Consider the following 19701-nt stretch of genomic DNA (forward strand, 5'->3'; position numbering starts at 1 on the left):
AAATATAAGAGGTAAATAGATAAAACTAGGGATGCACGATATGCATTTTTTTCCAACCGATACCGATGTTTACCCGCTTCTCGTGGCCGATAACCGATATGAGAACCGATATGAGAACAGATATAATTTCACAGTTGATAACCTGTAGTTCATGCACACCTGAAGGTAAGAAAGGCTATGTAGTGAGCAAAGATTGATGATTTAATATTCCATAGTGATCTCACCAAATCTCACTATTGTTAACACAACAAAGAGAACACTTCTGACTCTTCAAATGTTCATTTATTATTTCCTCTAACAAACAGAATCTGTTATAGACAGTGCACAATGCTTTTTTTTAGCCAAGATCTGGCCTCCTTTTATGAAAACAAAAAAGGCTCACCTAAGAGTAATTAGATCAAAAAAGTGTCAAAAATAAAGTGCATCTTGTCTATCCCTGTAAATTGAAAATGCATAAATAAAATATCAAAAAATAAATAAATAAAGTGCATCAGTCAATACAAAAATAAAGACTTTTAAAGAACCAAAAGTTTTATAGAACTTTTACAGAAACTAGTGCCAAATGGCTGCTTAGTCTGCAGATAAACAGAATGACACAAGGCACATAGTAGGCTACACTAGTATGCTTAATAAAGCAACTGAAAAGGGCTGGGCTATGCTACTTTTAGTGCATGAGGATGAGGTAGGTTGTGATAAAGCCCATCAAACGTTTTGCATAAGAATTCAAAATAAATTGCACTGACATGGGAAAACAAAAAGTGCATGTTTTCCTTGTAAACAACTTGTCCTACATTCACATTCTCACCGCAGCTTTTTTTGTTCGCGGCTAGGCTACCTTCTGCTACTCTGCAAAATAGCGGCGGCTTAGATATTCCTTCCATACAGCGTGCTTGCAATGGTGAATCTTAAGGTGACTTATGAGATTCGTTGTGTTGTAACTCGTAGACCTCTGCCCTCCTCTCCGAACTTTTGTCGAACATGTATTGCAAATTGCAAACGCTGAACCTGCACTATCTGCCTCAGAAACAGAATGTCAGACACACCGGAGAAGACATGTTTCGCTGTCGTCTATACACTGCGTGCCTGTACGCAGGCGCAGCATCATGAGCGCGGAAACCGGAAGCAGAAATATTTCCGGCTTCATATTATCGGCTCTATATCGGCTAAAATGTTATAAAACCGATAAATACCGATAAACATTAATTTCCCATTATCGGGCCGATAAATATCGGTGCCGATAATATCGTGCATCCCTAATTCTCTACATTTAAGATTCAAACTTTGGATATCTAGGGCAAAGCTATATAAACTGATTTCCTGTTGTAACCACACAATGAAACCAGTTTCTCTACTTGAAGCTTGACATTGGCTAGACAACAGACACATTTAAATGATTACAAAGACCTGATTGCTCTCTTTTCTCCCGAGATGGACCAAGCCATCTAGAGCAGTTTTGGACTTTTGTGTTTCCCCAGACCCAGTACTCTAAGACCAGACTAAACCAGTTTGTGGCTATTGTGTTCCTTTTTCACCTTTGTGTAACTAGGAGAAAGTGGGGGCCGATTCCCCCTTAACCTTCATCCCCCATCATCTTCCTCAATGTACAAGTCCACACCCATTGCTCATGATTGGTCTAGACCCCACCCGAGGGCGGACCTCTTACCTGAGTGTATATATACAGAGATGTGATGAATGATCTGGACTTTACGAGGAACTTTGAATCGTTCAGATGCGTCTGACGAACCTGTAAACTTCCTCCTTCTGCAGAAGAATATTAAATATCTTTTCTTATACATCTTGAAACGAAACAGGCTGCCATTATTGAATTTTAGCTCTAACAATATCATTGTCACCTCTTACCCAGCTAGAGTGGACTAGGAAATAGAGTTTTTTGAAGCTATTCGAACATAGCCCATTATGTAAAATGATCTCATCATCACACAGGTGACCGGGTCATTGATGTGGGCTCTGAGTGGAGAACCTTTACCAATGAGAAAGCTACCAAAGACCCATCCAGAGTGGGAGACGCACAGAATCCACTGCTGAACGGAGGAGACCTGACCACTATGATCAGCAAGGTACGCAGGGGGGCGTCTCAACTGGAGCAGCTTAACATGGACAGTCAGACACTGCTACCTGACATTGTTCAGTGTGACAAACAGACTTCATTGTTTTGTCTTCACAGTTGTTATGCTTTGACTGACATGGTCTTATAGTCAGATTACTTTATTGCCTTTCAGAGAGATGACATTGTCATGAGCTTTTCTGGGCAAATGTGTTCTGTCTTGGTTCTGTGGTCACTTTAGGGAACCGGTGCAGCTAGCTTTGATGAGTACGGCAACTCTAAGTACCAGAACCGCCGGACCATGAGCAGCTCAGACCGGGCCATGCTAAACGCCTTCGAAGAGATTACCACCATGGCAGATCGGATCAACCTACCAAGGAACATCATAGTGAGTGGCCTGCCTGATTTGAGAGCTATCACATGCTTTGTGCCTCTTTAGTTAATTCTTTGTTGAACATGGGGGTTTTACTTTTCAACCAGTTTGAAGACCACAACATTAAAAGGGACTTTGCTTGAAACTGTGTTTTTTTTTTACCCTCAGGACAGAACAAATAACTTATTTAAACAAGTGTACGAACAGAAGAGCTTGAAGGTGCGAAGTAACGACGCCATTGCCTCAGCCTGCCTCTACATCGCCTGCAGACAAGAAGGTGTGCCCCGGACATTTAAAGGTGAGCTGAATGTTACGAGATAACATACTAGTCTTCTAGAAATGTGGGTCATGAAATATTTTCCCGTCATTATTATATTATATTTTTGTCATTATGCATAATTTTTTATCATTCAAATAATCTTCTTCAACTATTTGATTTCAAGATTTCAATGTATGACACATCTGAAAGCTTACAGCTGCACTTTCATAATCTGTATGAGGACTTTTATTTTTACCAGACCCTGTCACATATCTTGTGAGAGCCTCCTTGATCATGAGATTCACTTAAGCAATATCACACGTCACGAGAGGGAGTGTGTTATACTGAATATCAGCACGGCTGTGATTCATTATAACAGCACAACCTCAAGTGTGATATTGGGTGTGATATTGCTTTTATACAACAGTTCTACAGTGTGATTTATTAGTTAACAGTAATAAGCGACAACAGATAATGATTTGTTTGTTTATTTATTTAATCAATTTATAAAAAAAATAAAAAAAATAGTTCCGCAACGGAACTTCAAATGGACTGTTGCCTAGTAACCTGAACACAAACATGTAGTCTAATTAACGGTCATTTAGTAGAACACTAGTGCGGCGGAGTGATGCATATAAGTCCCAGTGCTGTTATACGGTATATCAGCAGTCATGGAATGCCTCTTGTCCAATGAAATTACTTGGTCGGAACTAACTGTTGTATAATTACTTGTAACTAAAGGATTACCTTTCCTCCTGTACAGAAATCTGTGCCGTGTCCGGTGTTTCAATGAAGGTGATAGGCCGCTGCTTCAAGCTGATCCTGAAGGCCCTGGAGATCAGTGTCGACCTGATCACCACAGGAGACTTTATGTCCCGTTTCTGCTCCAACCTGGGCCTGCCCAAGCAGGTGCAGATGGCTGCCACCTACATTGCGAGGAAGGCTGTGGAGCTGGACCTAGTGCCTGGGCGCAGCCCCATCTCTGTGGCTGCTGCAGCCATCTACATGGCCTCCCAGGCCTCTGCTGAGAAGAAGACCATGAAAGGTGAGGTTGGACTTTTTTACGCCAATGTGTAGGATTCATAACCTGTATAAAACCCAACAAACTCATGCATTTCAAAACTCTCAACCATATAGCTAAGCTTTACAAATTGCTTTCCAAGAATTATGAAGGTATTTAATCAGGGTATCTGCGGTGTCTTGAAAAGTATTAAAAGTTGATAAATACATTTTGGGAAAATCAAGACCGTTAATAAGTATTACGTCTTTTTATGAGGTCTTGAATTTTGTTGGTATTTTTCTGAATTAGACTCTGTCCAAAGAGTTTGAGTCCTAAAAACTTTTAGTTAAAGTTCATGAATTTATTACTTTTATTAAAAAACAAAGATGAACCAGAAATTCTGTTGTATGATAGTGGTCTAGTCTATTGCAAACTAAAACTGTTAAGTTAAAGGTGTCACTGTAAACGGTTACAGCTTGAAGTGGCGGTGAGGTCTGGAAAAATATTGACAATGTCTTTAAAAAGTCTTAGAAAGGTATTGAAATGAACCTCAAGATTCCTGTATATACCCTGAGTAGGTAACATAGACACGGCTGTTCTAGTGTCAACTGTCACTTAGATCCAACTGTCACTTTCAAATTAACCTCAAGATTCCTGTATATACCCTGTTAATGATCTGTAAACTACTTGTTAGTAAAAGGCACCCCTAGACATTTCGTGAGTTTAGAATGATAAGGTTCTATCTCCGTTTAGGGCAGTTCAGAGATATTGAGCGTCAAGGTTTTTACATTCCATTCCATGTTTTGTGAGATGGAACCTTTGTATTTTATTAATTACTAACTCAAAAATGTCAACATTTAAAAAAATAACACCACACAGGCATTAATAAACACCTAATGGATCAGATCATGTAAAAAAAACTAAAATTTTGACAAAAATGGAGATGGAACCTTATAATTCTAACGTCACGATTTCTGTGCATCTGACCCTTTTGGTAGAGATCGGAGACATCGCTGGTGTGGTTACGATCAAACAGTCATACCGCCTCATCTACCCTCGCGCCGCAGACCTCTTCCCCGCAGACTTCAAATTCGACACCCCAGTGGACAGACAGGCAATCTGCCGGGTCAGGAAGAGGAAGGTCCCATGCAGTATAGCTCCCAGGTTAGTCTCATGTGGGGAACGGCCATGGTCTGTAATGCTCTGCAACCTTTGGCCCCTACAACAGTGCTCATCTCATCACTTTTCTGGACACACGACACAATATCCTCACCCCAGCCCAACAGATGGATAGCCCAGAGCAGGGCTTCCACCGGGCTGCTCTGGTCTGCAACTGGTTCATCGACTACCCACGTTTTTCTGCCACAATATTCTCAATTTCTCAACCCTATAGAGGAGTTTCTTTCAACTTGGCGTTGGAAGGTCTATGAACGTATACCCCTCCTACAAGCAACGGAGGACGCATGTGGTGATGTACCTGCTGAAGTATATATCAGGGCTGGACGCGTCATGCCAGGCGATACTTTCCCCACTGCTTGGCCAGGGAGAACATTGCCTGTGATGTGGACGAGGTCCTGTGGGAAAACAGGAACGAAAGGCAGGATGCAGCCTAATTTCCTTTGTGTTTAGAGTATATGCAGAAGGCTTTTTTTAATTATTGTTTTGTTTGTTTATGTACGAAGAACACTTTACAAATCCAACTGTCATTGCTGAGATGTACAGTATTTTAGAATAAAAAAAAGAACATTCTATTCTTGTATTTGTGTTTTATATTTAAGTATGAAAACACAAGTTTATAACAGGCTACTGTACATATGTAGTGTAACACTGAAAATGCAAAAGGTCTACTGATAATCTTATCATAGCAGTGTTTTCCGCTGATCATACTGTTTTCCGAAAGATTCGTGAGTTTTTTTGATTTGTGTTAAGAGAAAATTAGCTATGCTTTCAGAAAACATGTTAAAGCGAAAGAAAAACTGAAGCCACGTTTTGATTCCTACAGAAAGGATAGGATTAAGGGCCAATCCCAATTCACCCCTACGGCTTCGTTTTGCACGTTCACGTTTAGGGTAATTCACATTTCACAGAGGGGAAGGGGTAAATCGGAGGGCTAGCTATAGTTTCGAGCGATTTCAGGACCAGACTAGCTTTGAAGCCGTACCCCTTGATTCCAGCATGCATTGCAAATCATCTACAGAAATGTTATGTCGCTCTATTCAATGCGGAAATGTCATTACTTTCTCTGTAATTACTTATTAATAAACAACTCGCAATCTAATCCGAGCAGTTGTTATTATGTAATATTATCGATGGATAATGCCATTTTTTTTAATTGGATGAATTGGGACACCCCTACCCTAAACGTGAATGCGCAAAACGAAGCCGTAGGGGTGAATTGGGATTGGCCCTAAGATTTAGCTTGGCCACTTACCGTACCATCTGAGGTGTCCTGACTTTCTGCCTAGTCATTCCCAATCGAGTCCAATTCAACAGTATACAACATGCAGACAAAGTAACACAGCTCTAATAAAAAGGTTTAATATGTGCATTCATGATAGGTAACAATGACTGCAAAATGCTTTCTTTTTTTTACACCAGGGTCAACAGTTTAGAGTAACTTCAATGTGGTGTACCATTCAAAAAGCGCTTGTCTGTTTTTCGCAACATGCTCAAGCAGCCATTTAAGCATTGGGGGAAATATTAAAAACAACTTTGTACAATCAAATTTTTTTTATAATTCTGCTAAACATAGATACAAAACATTTTGATAAAATTAGTGCTTTCAGCTTAATTGTGTGTACATATACCCTGCCCTCCCCTGTAGTAATTCATATCAACATGTCTGTACAAACTGGCACTGAACTAGGTTTACTGTTAGTTCATCGTTCATCACTGTTTCCCTAGGCCCACTGTAAGGACTGGGTGAATGGATTTTGGTAGTCAGCTGTACTTGAATCAGTGACTTGGGGGTCAGCCTTTCATTTGACTAAGTCCAACTCCAATCATTGAGGGCAGTAATGTCTACTTACATGTATTGAACCTTGAGCTGAAGTGAATTCAAATAGAAATGCTAGAAGAAATTGATTCTACCCACTTGACCACAACATTGCTAGTCTACAGGGATTGGAGTTGGCATTTTCAGATATATGCCTTTTGATGCTGGGAAGCCCACAGAGCTATAACAGGTTTTTTTAAAATATGATGTGCTCTTTCCAAACAATCATGATTAGTCTAATGGCATTGGTCTGCTGTGATGTAGAACTGTTCATGTTACCATCAACGATTCTGTATACCAAAAACCATATAGGCATAAAAACACCCACATGTCATCTTCCGATATACAGTGAAAGCTCATGTAAAACTAACATGATCACAGAACATGAGGGATAATAGTGTTGTAATATCAAAAGTCGCTTTAACAATGGATGGACTGCTTTTGTTTAATAATCAGCTGTCGAAACAACCTGCTGTTTCCTGGGCCATAATTCTTAACTTCGGACATACATTAGCAGTTAGCTTTGGTAGGTTTTGTCATTGAATTCATGTGACAGAAGCCCACTGATCAGTAACAGGAAAATGTATGGACTCTTGGGGGATTCTGGGGGATTAAGAACAGGATTGAAGAAAGTATTGAGCGGAAAATCTTCCTTGGGTTTCAAGTCACGAAGCAGTAGTAGTCAAGATGTTTGTTGTCTTAAAACCTTAGTTCAGTGATTATGCTTAGAGCACAACATTTTGTAACACATGGCAGACATTATCAACCTTACAGAGATAAAGCCGTTTAGTTATGGCAGAGGGCTCGTCACAAAAATTACAGAGGAATATATTCTGTACAGATCAAAAACAGACAGTGACAATGAATAACATGATTGTGATGTTACCATTTCCTTGACAGAGTTCATATGAAAACATTCTCAGTGGTCAGACAATAGACACAACATTTTGCAGGAGGCATCCCTTCCCTCTTCACTCAGTTTCTCAAGAGCAAATATCTTGTTTTGTTTTTTCCTCTTTTGTTAAAAAAAAAAGTTCTTCATTTTGTTAAAAAATAAATTGGGCTTTGTCTTTCAATGGCACAGAGTGCGCTCGAAGGTTAGAAGAGCGACGTTAGACGTTCCCTCTTGACGTTTTCAAAAGAGGGGAGAGTTTAAAATGTGAGTTGTACAGTCAGCGCTGTGTTGGTTCACAGTGTGTTTGTGGAGAGGGGATGTGTCTGTTTGTGTTGGGAGGAGGGGGGGGGGGGGCGGGGGCTAACACCAGTCTGCAATATAGTCAAATTCAGAGAACATGTCCTGCTCTTCCCCACTCAGCACCCGTGGCTCTCTAGGCGGGGTCAGGATGGGCGCTTCTGAGGTAAATTCGTCATCAAAATTGCTGACGTCATTGGAGTCTTGGATGGTCGGCACAAACGGAGGCTTCACCTTCTTGGCCAGTAGTCCATTCCAGTCCATATTCTGGGAGATAAAGGAATAGGAACATTGGTGGAACAAAAGGTTAACCTCTGAGAACAGGCTTGTAATGTCCAGGATAAGAGTTAGTTTTTCGTGAACATTGTGTCGCCTAACTATGTCATTATGCATCATCATCTGTTGGAAGATTACAGTGGCCGTGTTGAAAATATCACAAATGTAACTTACTCTGAAGAACAGATGTTTCTTTACTTCTTCTGCATCTCGCTCTCCCGCCCCCAGACGCCTTTCTGGACTCCTCCTCAAGAGCTACAAGCAAAAAGGGTGTAGAGTTAACACTGAAGCTGTCATTCAACGCTACTACTGTTTTTTTTAATAGTGGTCTAAGCTGTTGTTTTGTAATGCAAATAATAACTGTTACATGGTAAGGCATAGGAGGATGCAAATTGGTAAGATGGTAATAGGCTGTAGGCCACACCTGTCATGCCATCTGGCCAAATGGTGGCGCTATACTATATATAGTATTTAAGTATTCCATTGGTGCCTTGTGAAAAAGTGGTGCGATATTACGCCCTGGCATAGACCCTGGCATAGACCCTGGCATAGACCCTGGCATAGACCCTGGCATAGACCCTGGCATAGACCCTGGCATAGACCCGGGCATAGACCCTGGCATAGACCCTGGCATAGACCCTGGCATGGACCCTGGCATAGACCCTGGCATAGACCCTGGCATAGACCCTGGCATGGACCCTGGCATAGACCCTGGCATAGACCCTGGCATAGACCCTGGCATAGACCCTGGCATAGACCCTGGCACAGACCCTGGCATAGACCCTGGCATAGACCCTGGCATGGACCCTGGCATGGACCCTGGCATAGACCCTGGCACAGACCCTGGCATAGACCCTGGCATAGACCCTGGCATGGACCCTGGCATGGACCCTGGCACGGACCCTGGCATAGACCCTGGCACAGACCCTGGCATAGACCCTGGCATGGACCCTGGCATGGACCCTGGCATGGACCCTGGCATAGACCCTGGCATAGACCCCGGCATAGACCCCGGCATAGACCCCGGCATAGACCCCGGCATAGACCCCGGCATAGACCCCGGCATAGACCCCGGCATAGACCCCGGCATAGACCCTGGCATAGACCCTGGCATAGACCCTGGCATAGACCCTGGCATAGACCCTGGCATAGACCCTGGCATGGCTGCTGTATATTTGATGTTTAACGGTGCTGCTGTTCATAAGTCTGCCCACCTCTGACCCCCCAAGGTGAAATGTAGTTTCTGCTAGTCTGCCATCTGAAGACGCACCAGACACACCAGAGACAGATAGACATGAATCATTGAGTCCTTTTCCTTAGACCCCTCCTGGCCAATTGTAAACAAAACTGTGTCCTTCCATGACATTACATTTTAGAAAGTGCTTTTCAGGATGAAAACGGCCTTCGACAATGACATATTTAATTCAAGGGATCTAATTCCCTTATCACTACAGGTTTAAACATAGTAATTAAGAACCTTTACAAACCATTAGAAATGCTTTAATTTCACACTTGCTTATAAATATAATGACGAGCAGTTAGGTGTTTCCCCCCCCCCCCCCCCCCCAAAGAGATCAAACCGAGGATAGGACATTCTCCAGAAGAGATCAAACCAAGGATAGTATTCTAGAATACTCTAGAAGGTTCTAGAATTCTCCAGGGATCCAGAACCCACCCGTCGCATGATCGAGATAGCCTCCGTCGAGAGGAACCTCGGGTAGCGTACTTCATCGTTTACGATGCTGTCGAACACCTCCTCCTCATCGTCACCAGGGAAAGGAGACTGAATGGGAAAACACATACAGTACATTCTGTTAACGTTTTTTACCGATGCACTTTCAAATTGTATATGTTCTAGAATCATCTTTTTAAGTACTCACTGACTATTTACTGAACTATGAGCATGATGTGACAAAAACAAAGTCACAGCTGTAAATTATGTGATGAAGGCACTAAAATAATTCAAATTTGGGAACAGATAAGAGCCACTGACCTCCCCGACCAGCATCTCAAAGATGAGGACCCCCAGACCCCACCAGTCCACTGCACGTGTGTATGACGTCTCCGTCAGAACCTCTGGGGCCAGAAACTCTGGCGTGCCACAGAATGTACTGGTGCGGTCCCTGAACCCCATTCCTGATGGAACACACAATTGCAAATCCTAAAGTTATCATGACAAAATAAAAGGTGATACTCACATTAAATATCAAGAGCATTTAATAGAATTTATGATACTTGAAGTCATTTTAGGATTGAGGCTTTAGGTCCATTACCCTCTTTACATAGGCCAAAATCAGCAATCTTAACATAGCCCTCTGTGTCCAAGAGCAGGTTGTCCAGCTTCAGATCTCTGAAAAGTTCAAAATGATAATTACATTTTCACCTCATTATATACAAACACTGTACACTTCATTAGGAACACTATACTAATACTGGGGAGGGTCTCCCTTTGCTCTCAAAACAGACTAATTTCTTCGCTGCATTGATTCCACAAGACTGGAAACATTCCTTTGAGATTTGGGTCCATGATGACATGATTATATCACGCAATCCCTGCGATTCTTCAATGTGTTTTCCAGGTGCACTTTCAAGCTGTGAATCTCCCATTCTACCACATCCTAAAGGTGTACTATTGGATTTAGATCCGGTGACTGGGAAGGCCACTGAATAACTCTGAACTCATAGTCATGTTCATGAAACCAGTTTGAGATTACTTTTGCTTTGTGACATGGTGCATTATCATGCTGGAAGTAGCCATTAGAAGATGGGTACACTGTGGCCATGAAGGAATGCACATGGTCAGCAACAACACTCAAATAGGCTGTGGCATTCAAGCGATGATTGATTGGCATTAACAGACCCAAAGTGCGCCAAGAAAACATTCCCCACACCATTACACCACCTCCACCAGCTTTGACTGTTGAGATGTGTACAGGTGTTCCTAATAAAGTGTTTGGTGAGTGTAAATTCATAGCAGAGCATATCTCTATAGAATGTATGAAGTGGTTCTTACCTGTATACAATCTTATGGTCATGTAAGAACTGCAATCCCAAAACGACACAAGCTGCATAAAATCTATGGAAGGGGGAGAACCACTGATATTAGCTAGGAGGACAGACTACAGCAAGGAATAAACCATTAGAGAATACTTAGTAGGTAAGTAAAACAAGATACTGGTAAGAGAAGATACCTAAGACACCTAGCATTCTGGTAAAACTGATAATAAGGAGCCTCTGAATATGATCTCAGTGCAGCAAAAGCTCTGGTAAGCTCACAAAGTGAGTAATCATGATATTACAATTACGAGACAAAAACACCTTTTAGTCGGGTCAGTTCAAAAGGAATGGAATAAATTGATAATCCAGCAGTTGAATGAACATGACTTGGAATGTTTAGTAGGGATTACAAACAGAAGAATATTTTTTGGGGAAAACAACCACAAGCATTGAGTTCATCAGTTTCAAAACGTTCTCTCCCGTTTCATGCCTACTGAACACAACACAAGAGGGCAAGGTGTTGTGTGTGTGTAGTGCTAGTATCAACGTGGACAAAACCAGACTATAAAACACGTAACCCTCAAAGTGTTATTTTTCTATTCAAAGACTTCTGAAATCTACACTATAACAAGCAGGATCACAACAGTATGTCAATCTGAAATGTTAAGTGTTTCGTGAGCTTAGAATGATAAGGTTATATCTCCGTTTAGGGTAGTTCAGAGATATTGAGCGTCAAAGTTTTTACATTCCATTATGTTTTGTGAGATGGAACCTTTGTATTTTATTAATTACTAACTCAAAAATGTCAATATTTAAAAAAATAACACCACACATGCATTAATAAACACCTAATGGATCAGATTATGTAAAAAACAAAATTTTGACAAAAATGGAGCTAGAACCTTATAATTCTAACGTCAGGGTTTGTCTATTTGCTCTGGGGCTGCTCACTCACATGGCCCTGGGCTCTGAGAAGACGTCAGCGTGGATGTGCATCATCAGGTCTCCCCCGGCGGCGTACTCCATAACAAAGCACACGTGTTCCTTGGTCTGGAAGCATGCAAACAGGTTGACCAGAAACGGGTGGCGCACACTGTTCACCGCCTCAAAGATCCGCTTCTCGCACATCAGGCTGGGAGAGAAAACAGAGACAAAGATGTTAGCTAGAGATACGAGTGAGGCTGTACTTTCCTATTTTTGTTCATTTTATTTGTAGAAAGAGATGATCACAGTAGGAATATACAGCCTGGGTGTTCGACCCCCCCCAACATGTGGACCATGGATAGCAGAGCTAACTGCTGGATCGAGTGAGACACTCTTTACATTGCAAATATAAGAGATGTAAGATCAAGTATTTACTGTATGTGGGCACAGGTAGCAGAGTTGGGATGAACGCCCAGTGTGGTGATGAATAGGATATCTACATAGCTATATCATGTTTTTATATGATATGTATATAGTATATAGTACTCTACGTAGCTAGATCATGTTTCTATAAGATATATATATAGTATATAGTACTCTACGTAGCTAGATCATGTTTCTATATGATATATATATAGTATATAGTACTCTATGTAGCTAGATCATGTTTCTATATGATATATATATAGTATATAGTACTCTACGTAGCTAGATCATGTTTCTATATGATATATATAGCATATAGTACTCTACGTAGCTATATCAGGTTTTTTCCAATGCCATTGGCAGTCAATTCCTTTTTAACTACAATACATTTGCCCCACACTCTGGTTGTCCAGAGTTTGTTGTTAGGAGACCCATTCACAATGGAATAACGGGCTTTCCTTCTTAATAACGTGTTATGTGAACAAACAAGTTATACATCCCAGTATAAGCTGTTCTGCTAGGCATCCTAATGCACATGCACAGTTTGAGCCCTTACCTGTCCACCTCGTCACGAGCCACAATGTCTCCTTTCTTCAAGGCTTTGATGGCAAACATTTCCCCTGTGCTTTTATACTCCGCTAACAACACCTGTGGAAGAGCCATTTTAGAGAGGTTAGGTTGAATTTCAAAACAGCCAATTTCTTTAGAGGGAGCTTTAAAAATATAGAGTTGGGTATGTACCTTTCCAAAATGACCACGTCCAAGAACTGCCACACATTTGAAGTCTTTGAGACTAAATTGTTCTTCTTCCCTGAAACATTATTATATCAGCCACAATTAGAATATACATCATGATGAAGGAACAATGAGACAAACTCTAGGCTTGACAGGGAAAATAATAATGATAATAATAATAATAATAATAATACATTTTATTTATGGGCGCCTTTCAAGAACACCTTACAAGACAAAACAGTTAAAGATAATTAAAGCTTGAAGTTTAAAAATATGCCCTCTCATGGTAACTAACTGGGAACAACATCAATAATATAGCTAGAAGGATGCATCAGAATGCATCAGAATAAAATCTGTCTAACAAAAAGGTCTAACATGTTTGGAGGTCACATATGGTCATGTGGACCTTTACCTTATCTCTGTGTCGTCCTTCTGAATTGCAGTGAGTTCTAGGTCTGGTGGCTGGATCTCTGGATGCTCTACCACACCGTCCAGTTCTGACTTCACTGCCAGGCTGTTCCTTTTGTTCAGGAAGTCAAACGACGCCAGAGCATCCTGCAGAGTGGGCACACACACGTCAGGAGGAGGGGACACACACTTCAGACTCCACTGTCAATGGCAGTGGCTATAATATTCACTCTTTGACAATGCGTGACGTTAGAATTATAAGGTTCTATTTTTTTTTTTTTTTTTACATAATCTGATCCATTAGGTGTTTATTAATGCCTGTGTGGTGTTATTTTTTTAAATGTTGACATTTTTGAGTTAGTAATTGATAAAATACAAAGGTTTCATCTCACAAAACATAATGGAATGTAAAAACTTTGACGCTCAATATCTCTGAACTGCCCTAAACGGAGATAGAACCTTATCATTCTAAACGGAGATAGAACCTTCTCATTCTAAACGGAGATAGAACCTTCTCATTCTAAACGGAGATAGAACCGTATCATTCTAAACGGAGATAGAACCTTATCATTCTAAACGGAGATAGAACCTTCTCATTCTAAACGGAGATAGAACCTTCTCATTCTAAACGGAGATAGAACCTTATCATTCTAAACGGAGATAGAACCTTCTCATTCTAAACGGAGATAGAACCTTCTCATTCTAAACGGAGATAGAACCTTCTCATTCTAAACGGAGATAGAACCTTATCATTCTAAACGGAGATAGAACCTTATCATTCTAAACGGAGATAGAACCTTCTCATTCTAAACGGAGATAGAACCTTCTCATTCTAAACGGAGATAGAATCTTCTCATTCTAAACGGAGATAGAACCTTCTCATTCTAAACGGAGATAGAACCTTATCATTCTAAACGGAGATAGAACCTTATCATTCTAAACTCACGAATGGGATGAGATGAGGTGCATGCTAACAAGCGAGTGTTATCCTGGGTTCATTCAGCATCATTATTTTGGGGTAATTCATGTAATGGCGTGGCTAATGTAGTAGTGGCAGGAGCAACACAAATCTCCCCAGAACATTAAAAGGCAGGAAATTAGGCATCAGTTTAGGGTTGGGCGGTAATAGCAATGGTATCCGTTTCAATACTGTCATAAAAAAAAATCTGCAGCGCAATGTGCACATAATAAACACCGTAACCCTATAACGCCGCACACATCATTATGTGATGTGTCTTCAGGGCTTTTTTTGTTTGACCTCAAAATGGGTGAAAAGTTAAACGCAGTACCGCGTAAATCCACCGGATGGCAGGTAAGATACCTATTCTGCCATCTAATTGCATACAACATGCTTATGAGGATTGGGGTGCGCATTTTCATGATGCAATGTGATTTAAAAAATAAAAATAAATACTAAACAAGCCCAGAACGTTGTCCGTCCCCCATCTTTGCTATTTTAGCAACGGTTAAGGTAAGAATATTACATTTCTTACTGATATCCAACATGAGTATCTAGTTGTTTGAAGCAAAGATCATAATTACTGTATATTTCATGATGTATTTTATAGTAAAAATCGCGTCAGAAAGTGCGTATCAAATGTGGTACTGCAGGTATTTAGGTCCCAGGTCCTATGTTAACCCATTCATGAAAATTAAATTTAAAAAAATAATGTTTCTAAAGGTTCAATATAGTCCAAATTGACAGAATTCAAAAAATGAAAATGTTCCTGCATTATTTCATGGTTTTTAGGCGTTATAGGGTTTAAGAGTGTTTGTCCAGCACCACTGTCTGTGTGGTTGAAGTCCGCTATGAAAGTGATGACAGAACGTTTTGTAAACAATGTAATTTGTCAAATAAACAACCTAATATGACTAACTATTTAGAAGCGATCATAATGACGTGTCACATGACCGTTTCTCCTCCTCAGAAGAATTACATCGCTGCTCGCGGAAAGTATTCGAGCAGGTTGGCGGACAGGCTGGAGCAAGGGCCCTGGTCCACCTTTCACCAGCCACTGTCACAAATTCATTATTTAAAGTTGGCGCCTCACCCAAAGCCCTACAATGTGATTTTCAACCCTGCAGTAATACTGTATAGCGTGGTGACATTTGGGGACTGTCTAACAAAAGTGTCAAAAATTGGACACCGCCCAACCCTACGTTATAATTTGCTGGAACAAACTCTTCAACTGAGATTGTGATTAGCATAACCATTGTCATTGCAAATGTACTTCCTCTTCCTTTCAACAAAGGCCATGACAGCTCTATCCAGTAGTGACAGACAAGTCTTGGACAATAAATTGTGCCCCATGTTCACAACAAGATCATTTCCCGCTATCTCTCATGCCGATGGTGACCCATGACTTCACCTGCACTTCCTCTATCAAGTACCTCCATAGTAACCTCCGTTCGCACCTGCACTTCCTCCTTATCGGGCAGTTGAGACAGCGGTTCTCTGGTGTCATCAGGTACAGGGTAGTGCTTGGGTCCTGGGGTGGGCTCTTTGTCAAAGTCCAGCTTGGTCACCAATGTGTCACTGGAAGGGACAGTGTCACATCATAATGTGAGAGTGAGTATTGCATGCTGGTCTGTGTGTGTGTGTGACAAAGTGAGAAATTGTGTATTTCTTTCGTTAGCCTACCTGGTGGGTGTTGGTGACCCCGGCAGGCTGCTAGGCCCAGTCTCGGGCACCTGAGGGCTGAAGGAGTTGGTGCTGACTGTGGGTATGGCTCTTCTGACGAGCCGGCCCCAGGTGGCAATGTTGATGTTCATTTGAGGAGCACGCAAGAAGGTCTTGCCTGAGAGAGGAAGAGGGTACGCTGGGTCAGTGACATTCTAACCTCCTTAACACACATTCTCTTAATCCTCATCACACCCCTAGAGGGCATGACCTTATGGACAGTGCTTAACATGAACGTACAAGTCATGACTTCAGACTTTTTCTGTGAAAGTACTGACTTTATTATTGGATATCCCACTGAGGTTGGAACTGGATATCAGTTTGGGTGGGACCCCTTTTAGTCTTTTCTCAGACTAAGACTCACCTTGTTGCTTGGAGAAGATCTTCTTCTGCCTTTGCAGTTTGGGTCGTCGCTCAATGACAGGGTTGAAAAATGTCACCTGAACAAAAAACACGATAGTGACGATGTATACAAGAAACATACAGGATTATTGTATACTGATGATACAGTACATGTATTGTCAGTAGGGTTGGGCCAGTGGAAGGTATTACTGGTAGCATACGGTGTACAAGCTTACATAATTCCCATCACACAGTCCATAACATTATTTTGCCAATACACAACATGTTTATTAATAAATAAATTAATTAATGAATAAATTGGCATATGCTAAGTGGGAGGAATTATCAGTGACACTGTGGAAGAGTTTGGGCCTGCTACAGTAGCCAGAGAGAGAGGAAAAAAAACGAACAAAACCTACATTTGTGCAAGAATCACAGAATTCAGATTTATTTTTTTACACCACCACTACCGGTGTAGCAGGTTTTTTGGCGGGAAGGTATACCGGTTTCAGAATTCTGATACCGGTCCCGTGTGGCATCATACCTCAGCGAACAGGGTTCCCTGGGGCTCTAGGTAGAGGCACATCCCATGGCGCTGGTTATCCAGGAAGTCCTCCAGTCGCAGGAACTTCACTGCGCAGAGGGAGCGCCAGTCTCGCCAGTACACAGAGATCTCCAGCTCTCGAGACTGCAGGTCAAACACACACAGTCAAGGTCAAGCACCGACCAAGTCAATCACACGCCCACACACTTTCAAAAGTTGAAAAGACACACAGGACATGTAAAACAGACATGTAAAACTGACCAAAGAACTATGTATATTAGGCTGATGCTAGTCTCTCAACGACAGACTCAGAGCGCTCTGCACACTCCGGCACGTTCAACACTTGTCTGTCAAACGTAGCTTGTTCAATTGTTACTGAGCAGTCAGAAGTGGGTGGGATGTTGGTGCTCAAAATGAAATTACCGACAGGTCGTCGCACCGTCAGATCAAGCGAACACCCCCGTTTTTTTAAATGTAAAACTTGTTGGACATCTCTATTGCTAACTTCTATCTAACCAGCTAGCTTCCATAAACAAGTCTAGGATGTAAATGACAAGCAACAGCATGGGCTGAGGGAGGAGCTTTCTCGGGCTCAATAGAGTTTAGAACAATAGAAGTTTCATCTTTCATGTTTGAGGAAGATGGAATCACATTAGGTCTCTGCCTCAGAATGCCAATATAAGGAATAACAGGTGTTTGTCGGAGATAAAATGGCCTGTGAAAAGAGGCAAGGATGATGAGAATACTGTCCTAGCGCTACCACGTTTCTTTGTCTTAATCGTCATTTGTTACCATAGTAATTAGTTGAATATGAGTGAGTGAATGTGCATGTAAAATGTGACACAAACGCATGTTCGTTCCATACTCTGTCCAGCTCCAGTGTGAACTTCTGGTCCCAGGACTGGTTGCTGACAGGCCTCCAGGTGGTCTGTCCCACTACTGTGTTGTCAAGCTTCAGTACGGCACTGATCTCATCTGGAGAAACACAACAACAATGAACATTCATTCTGTTCTGATTCATTACCTAGACAACCAACACCAACACCCCCTGTGCCACTTCTTCCATATATCGTGAGCTTAGAATTATAAGGTTCTATCTCCGTTTAGGGCAGTTCAGAGAATATAGAACGTCAAAGTTTTTACATTCCATTATGTTTTGTGAGATGGAACCTTTGTATTCTATGAATTACTAACTCAAAAATGTCAACATTTTAAAAATAACACCACACAGGCATTAATAAACACCTAACGGATCAGATTATGTAAAAAACTAAATTTTGACAAAAATGGAGATAGAACCTTATAATTCTAACGTCACGAAATCCCACCACAGCCCATACTCTCAGAAGAGTCGGACTCACTGGACAAGTCTTCGCTCTTGGAGAGGTTCCGCGCGCTGGCGCCCCGGTTCCGATTCCCCCGGCTCATGAAGGAGGAGCGGGTCTCGCTGGGACTCCAGCCGGGCAGCGGCACCGGACCGGCTTTGGAGCGACCCGGAATGTTCTCCAGCAGGTCCTGACAGCCCATGAGCCTGACCTCTAACGTGCCTGTGTAAACCAGATCAAAAACACAGAAGATTTATTATTATATCATATTATTTTATTATATAAAGGCTATATAATACAGAAATATGACATGAAAATACTGTATATGTAGAGTATTCTGACAAATTGTAGCAAGCAATTTTACTTGGCTAGGACATTTTGCAAGGCCCTCCTCCATCATACCTAACTGCCCAAATGATCTGGGTAGAAAAACGTATGGCGTCGCTAAAGACGACAAGTCCCTGCGAGACTAGGCAAGAGGTAGAGTGGGGGTATTGGGTGAGAAGAGAGGGGCGCAGACAGTGGCATAGTATTTGAGGGAAGAGAGGGGCGCAGTGGCATAGTATTTGAGGAAAGAGAGGGGCGCAGTGGCATAGTATTTGAGAGAAAGAGAGATTTTTTTTCCTGCCTGTGAGAGCGGCAGGCTTGGCGACAGTGCTGTACTGGTTCTGGGTGGAGATGAGGCTGGAGCGCGGGCTGAGGGCCGGGGCGGCCATGAGAGACAACTCCTCCACGATGCCGCTGCTGCGAGGGTGGTTCTTGGGCAGTTCGCTGAGCCTCTGCTCCAAAGAGAACTTCAGCAGATCCAGCTTCTGACTGGACTCGTTGAAGCGGGCCTGGGCCTGGAGGAGGAACACACACAACAGCATGGAGGGGGGGGGGGGGGGGGGGGGCTTCGGTCAATCTAGTCCTCCTGTCATTTCCAAGAGATGAAATTAAATTCAAAGAGACTGAAGGGGAAGACACAAGGCGTGAGCTTAGAATGATAAGGTTCTAGAATCTCCGTTTAGGGTAGTTCAGAGATATTGAGCGTCAATGTTTTTACATTCCATTATGTTTTGTGAGATGGAACCTTTGTATTTTTATGATTACTAACTCAAAAATGTCAACATTTAAAAAAATAACACCACACAGGCATTAATAAACACCTAATGGATCAG

At 41.8% G+C, this 19701-nt stretch overlaps 2 protein-coding genes across 2 annotated transcripts in view; one reads left to right on the plus strand and one right to left on the minus strand.

The window, feature by feature from the left end:
• The window catches only part of LOC308168294 (transcription initiation factor IIB-like), a 9492-nt gene extending 4059 nt beyond the window's left edge, over positions 1–5433 (plus strand). The window contains exons 4-8 of the mRNA XM_080542826.1: positions 1945–2078; positions 2307–2453; positions 2607–2736; positions 3461–3742; positions 4696–5433. Of these exons, the coding sequence (XP_080398952.1) occupies positions 1945–2078; positions 2307–2453; positions 2607–2736; positions 3461–3742; positions 4696–4991 (989 nt within the window). The 3' untranslated portion in view covers positions 4992–5433. The remainder of the gene's footprint in view (positions 1–1944; positions 2079–2306; positions 2454–2606; positions 2737–3460; positions 3743–4695) is intronic.
• A 2514-nt stretch (positions 5434–7947) lies between these two features.
• Positions 7948–19410, minus strand: LOC308168608 (serine/threonine-protein kinase N2-like; the record flags this gene model as incomplete). The annotated part of the gene is made up of 17 exons (XM_080543208.1): positions 7948–8151; positions 8335–8415; positions 9836–9943; positions 10154–10296; positions 10434–10510; positions 11174–11236; positions 12113–12289; positions 13064–13155; positions 13249–13318; positions 13655–13797; positions 16042–16186; positions 16292–16448; positions 16695–16770; positions 17217–17360; positions 18082–18191; positions 18578–18763; positions 19170–19410. The coding sequence occupies 17 exons, from the start codon at positions 19408–19410 to the stop codon at positions 7948–7950; spliced, it is 2217 nt and encodes a 738-aa protein (XP_080399334.1).
• Positions 19411–19701: the final 291 nt, after the last annotated feature.

This window comes from Nansenia antarctica, assembly GCF_963989245.1.
Source record: "Nansenia antarctica genome assembly, chromosome: 12".
In the NCBI taxonomy this organism is placed as follows: Eukaryota; Metazoa; Chordata; class Actinopteri; order Argentiniformes; family Microstomatidae; genus Nansenia; species Nansenia antarctica.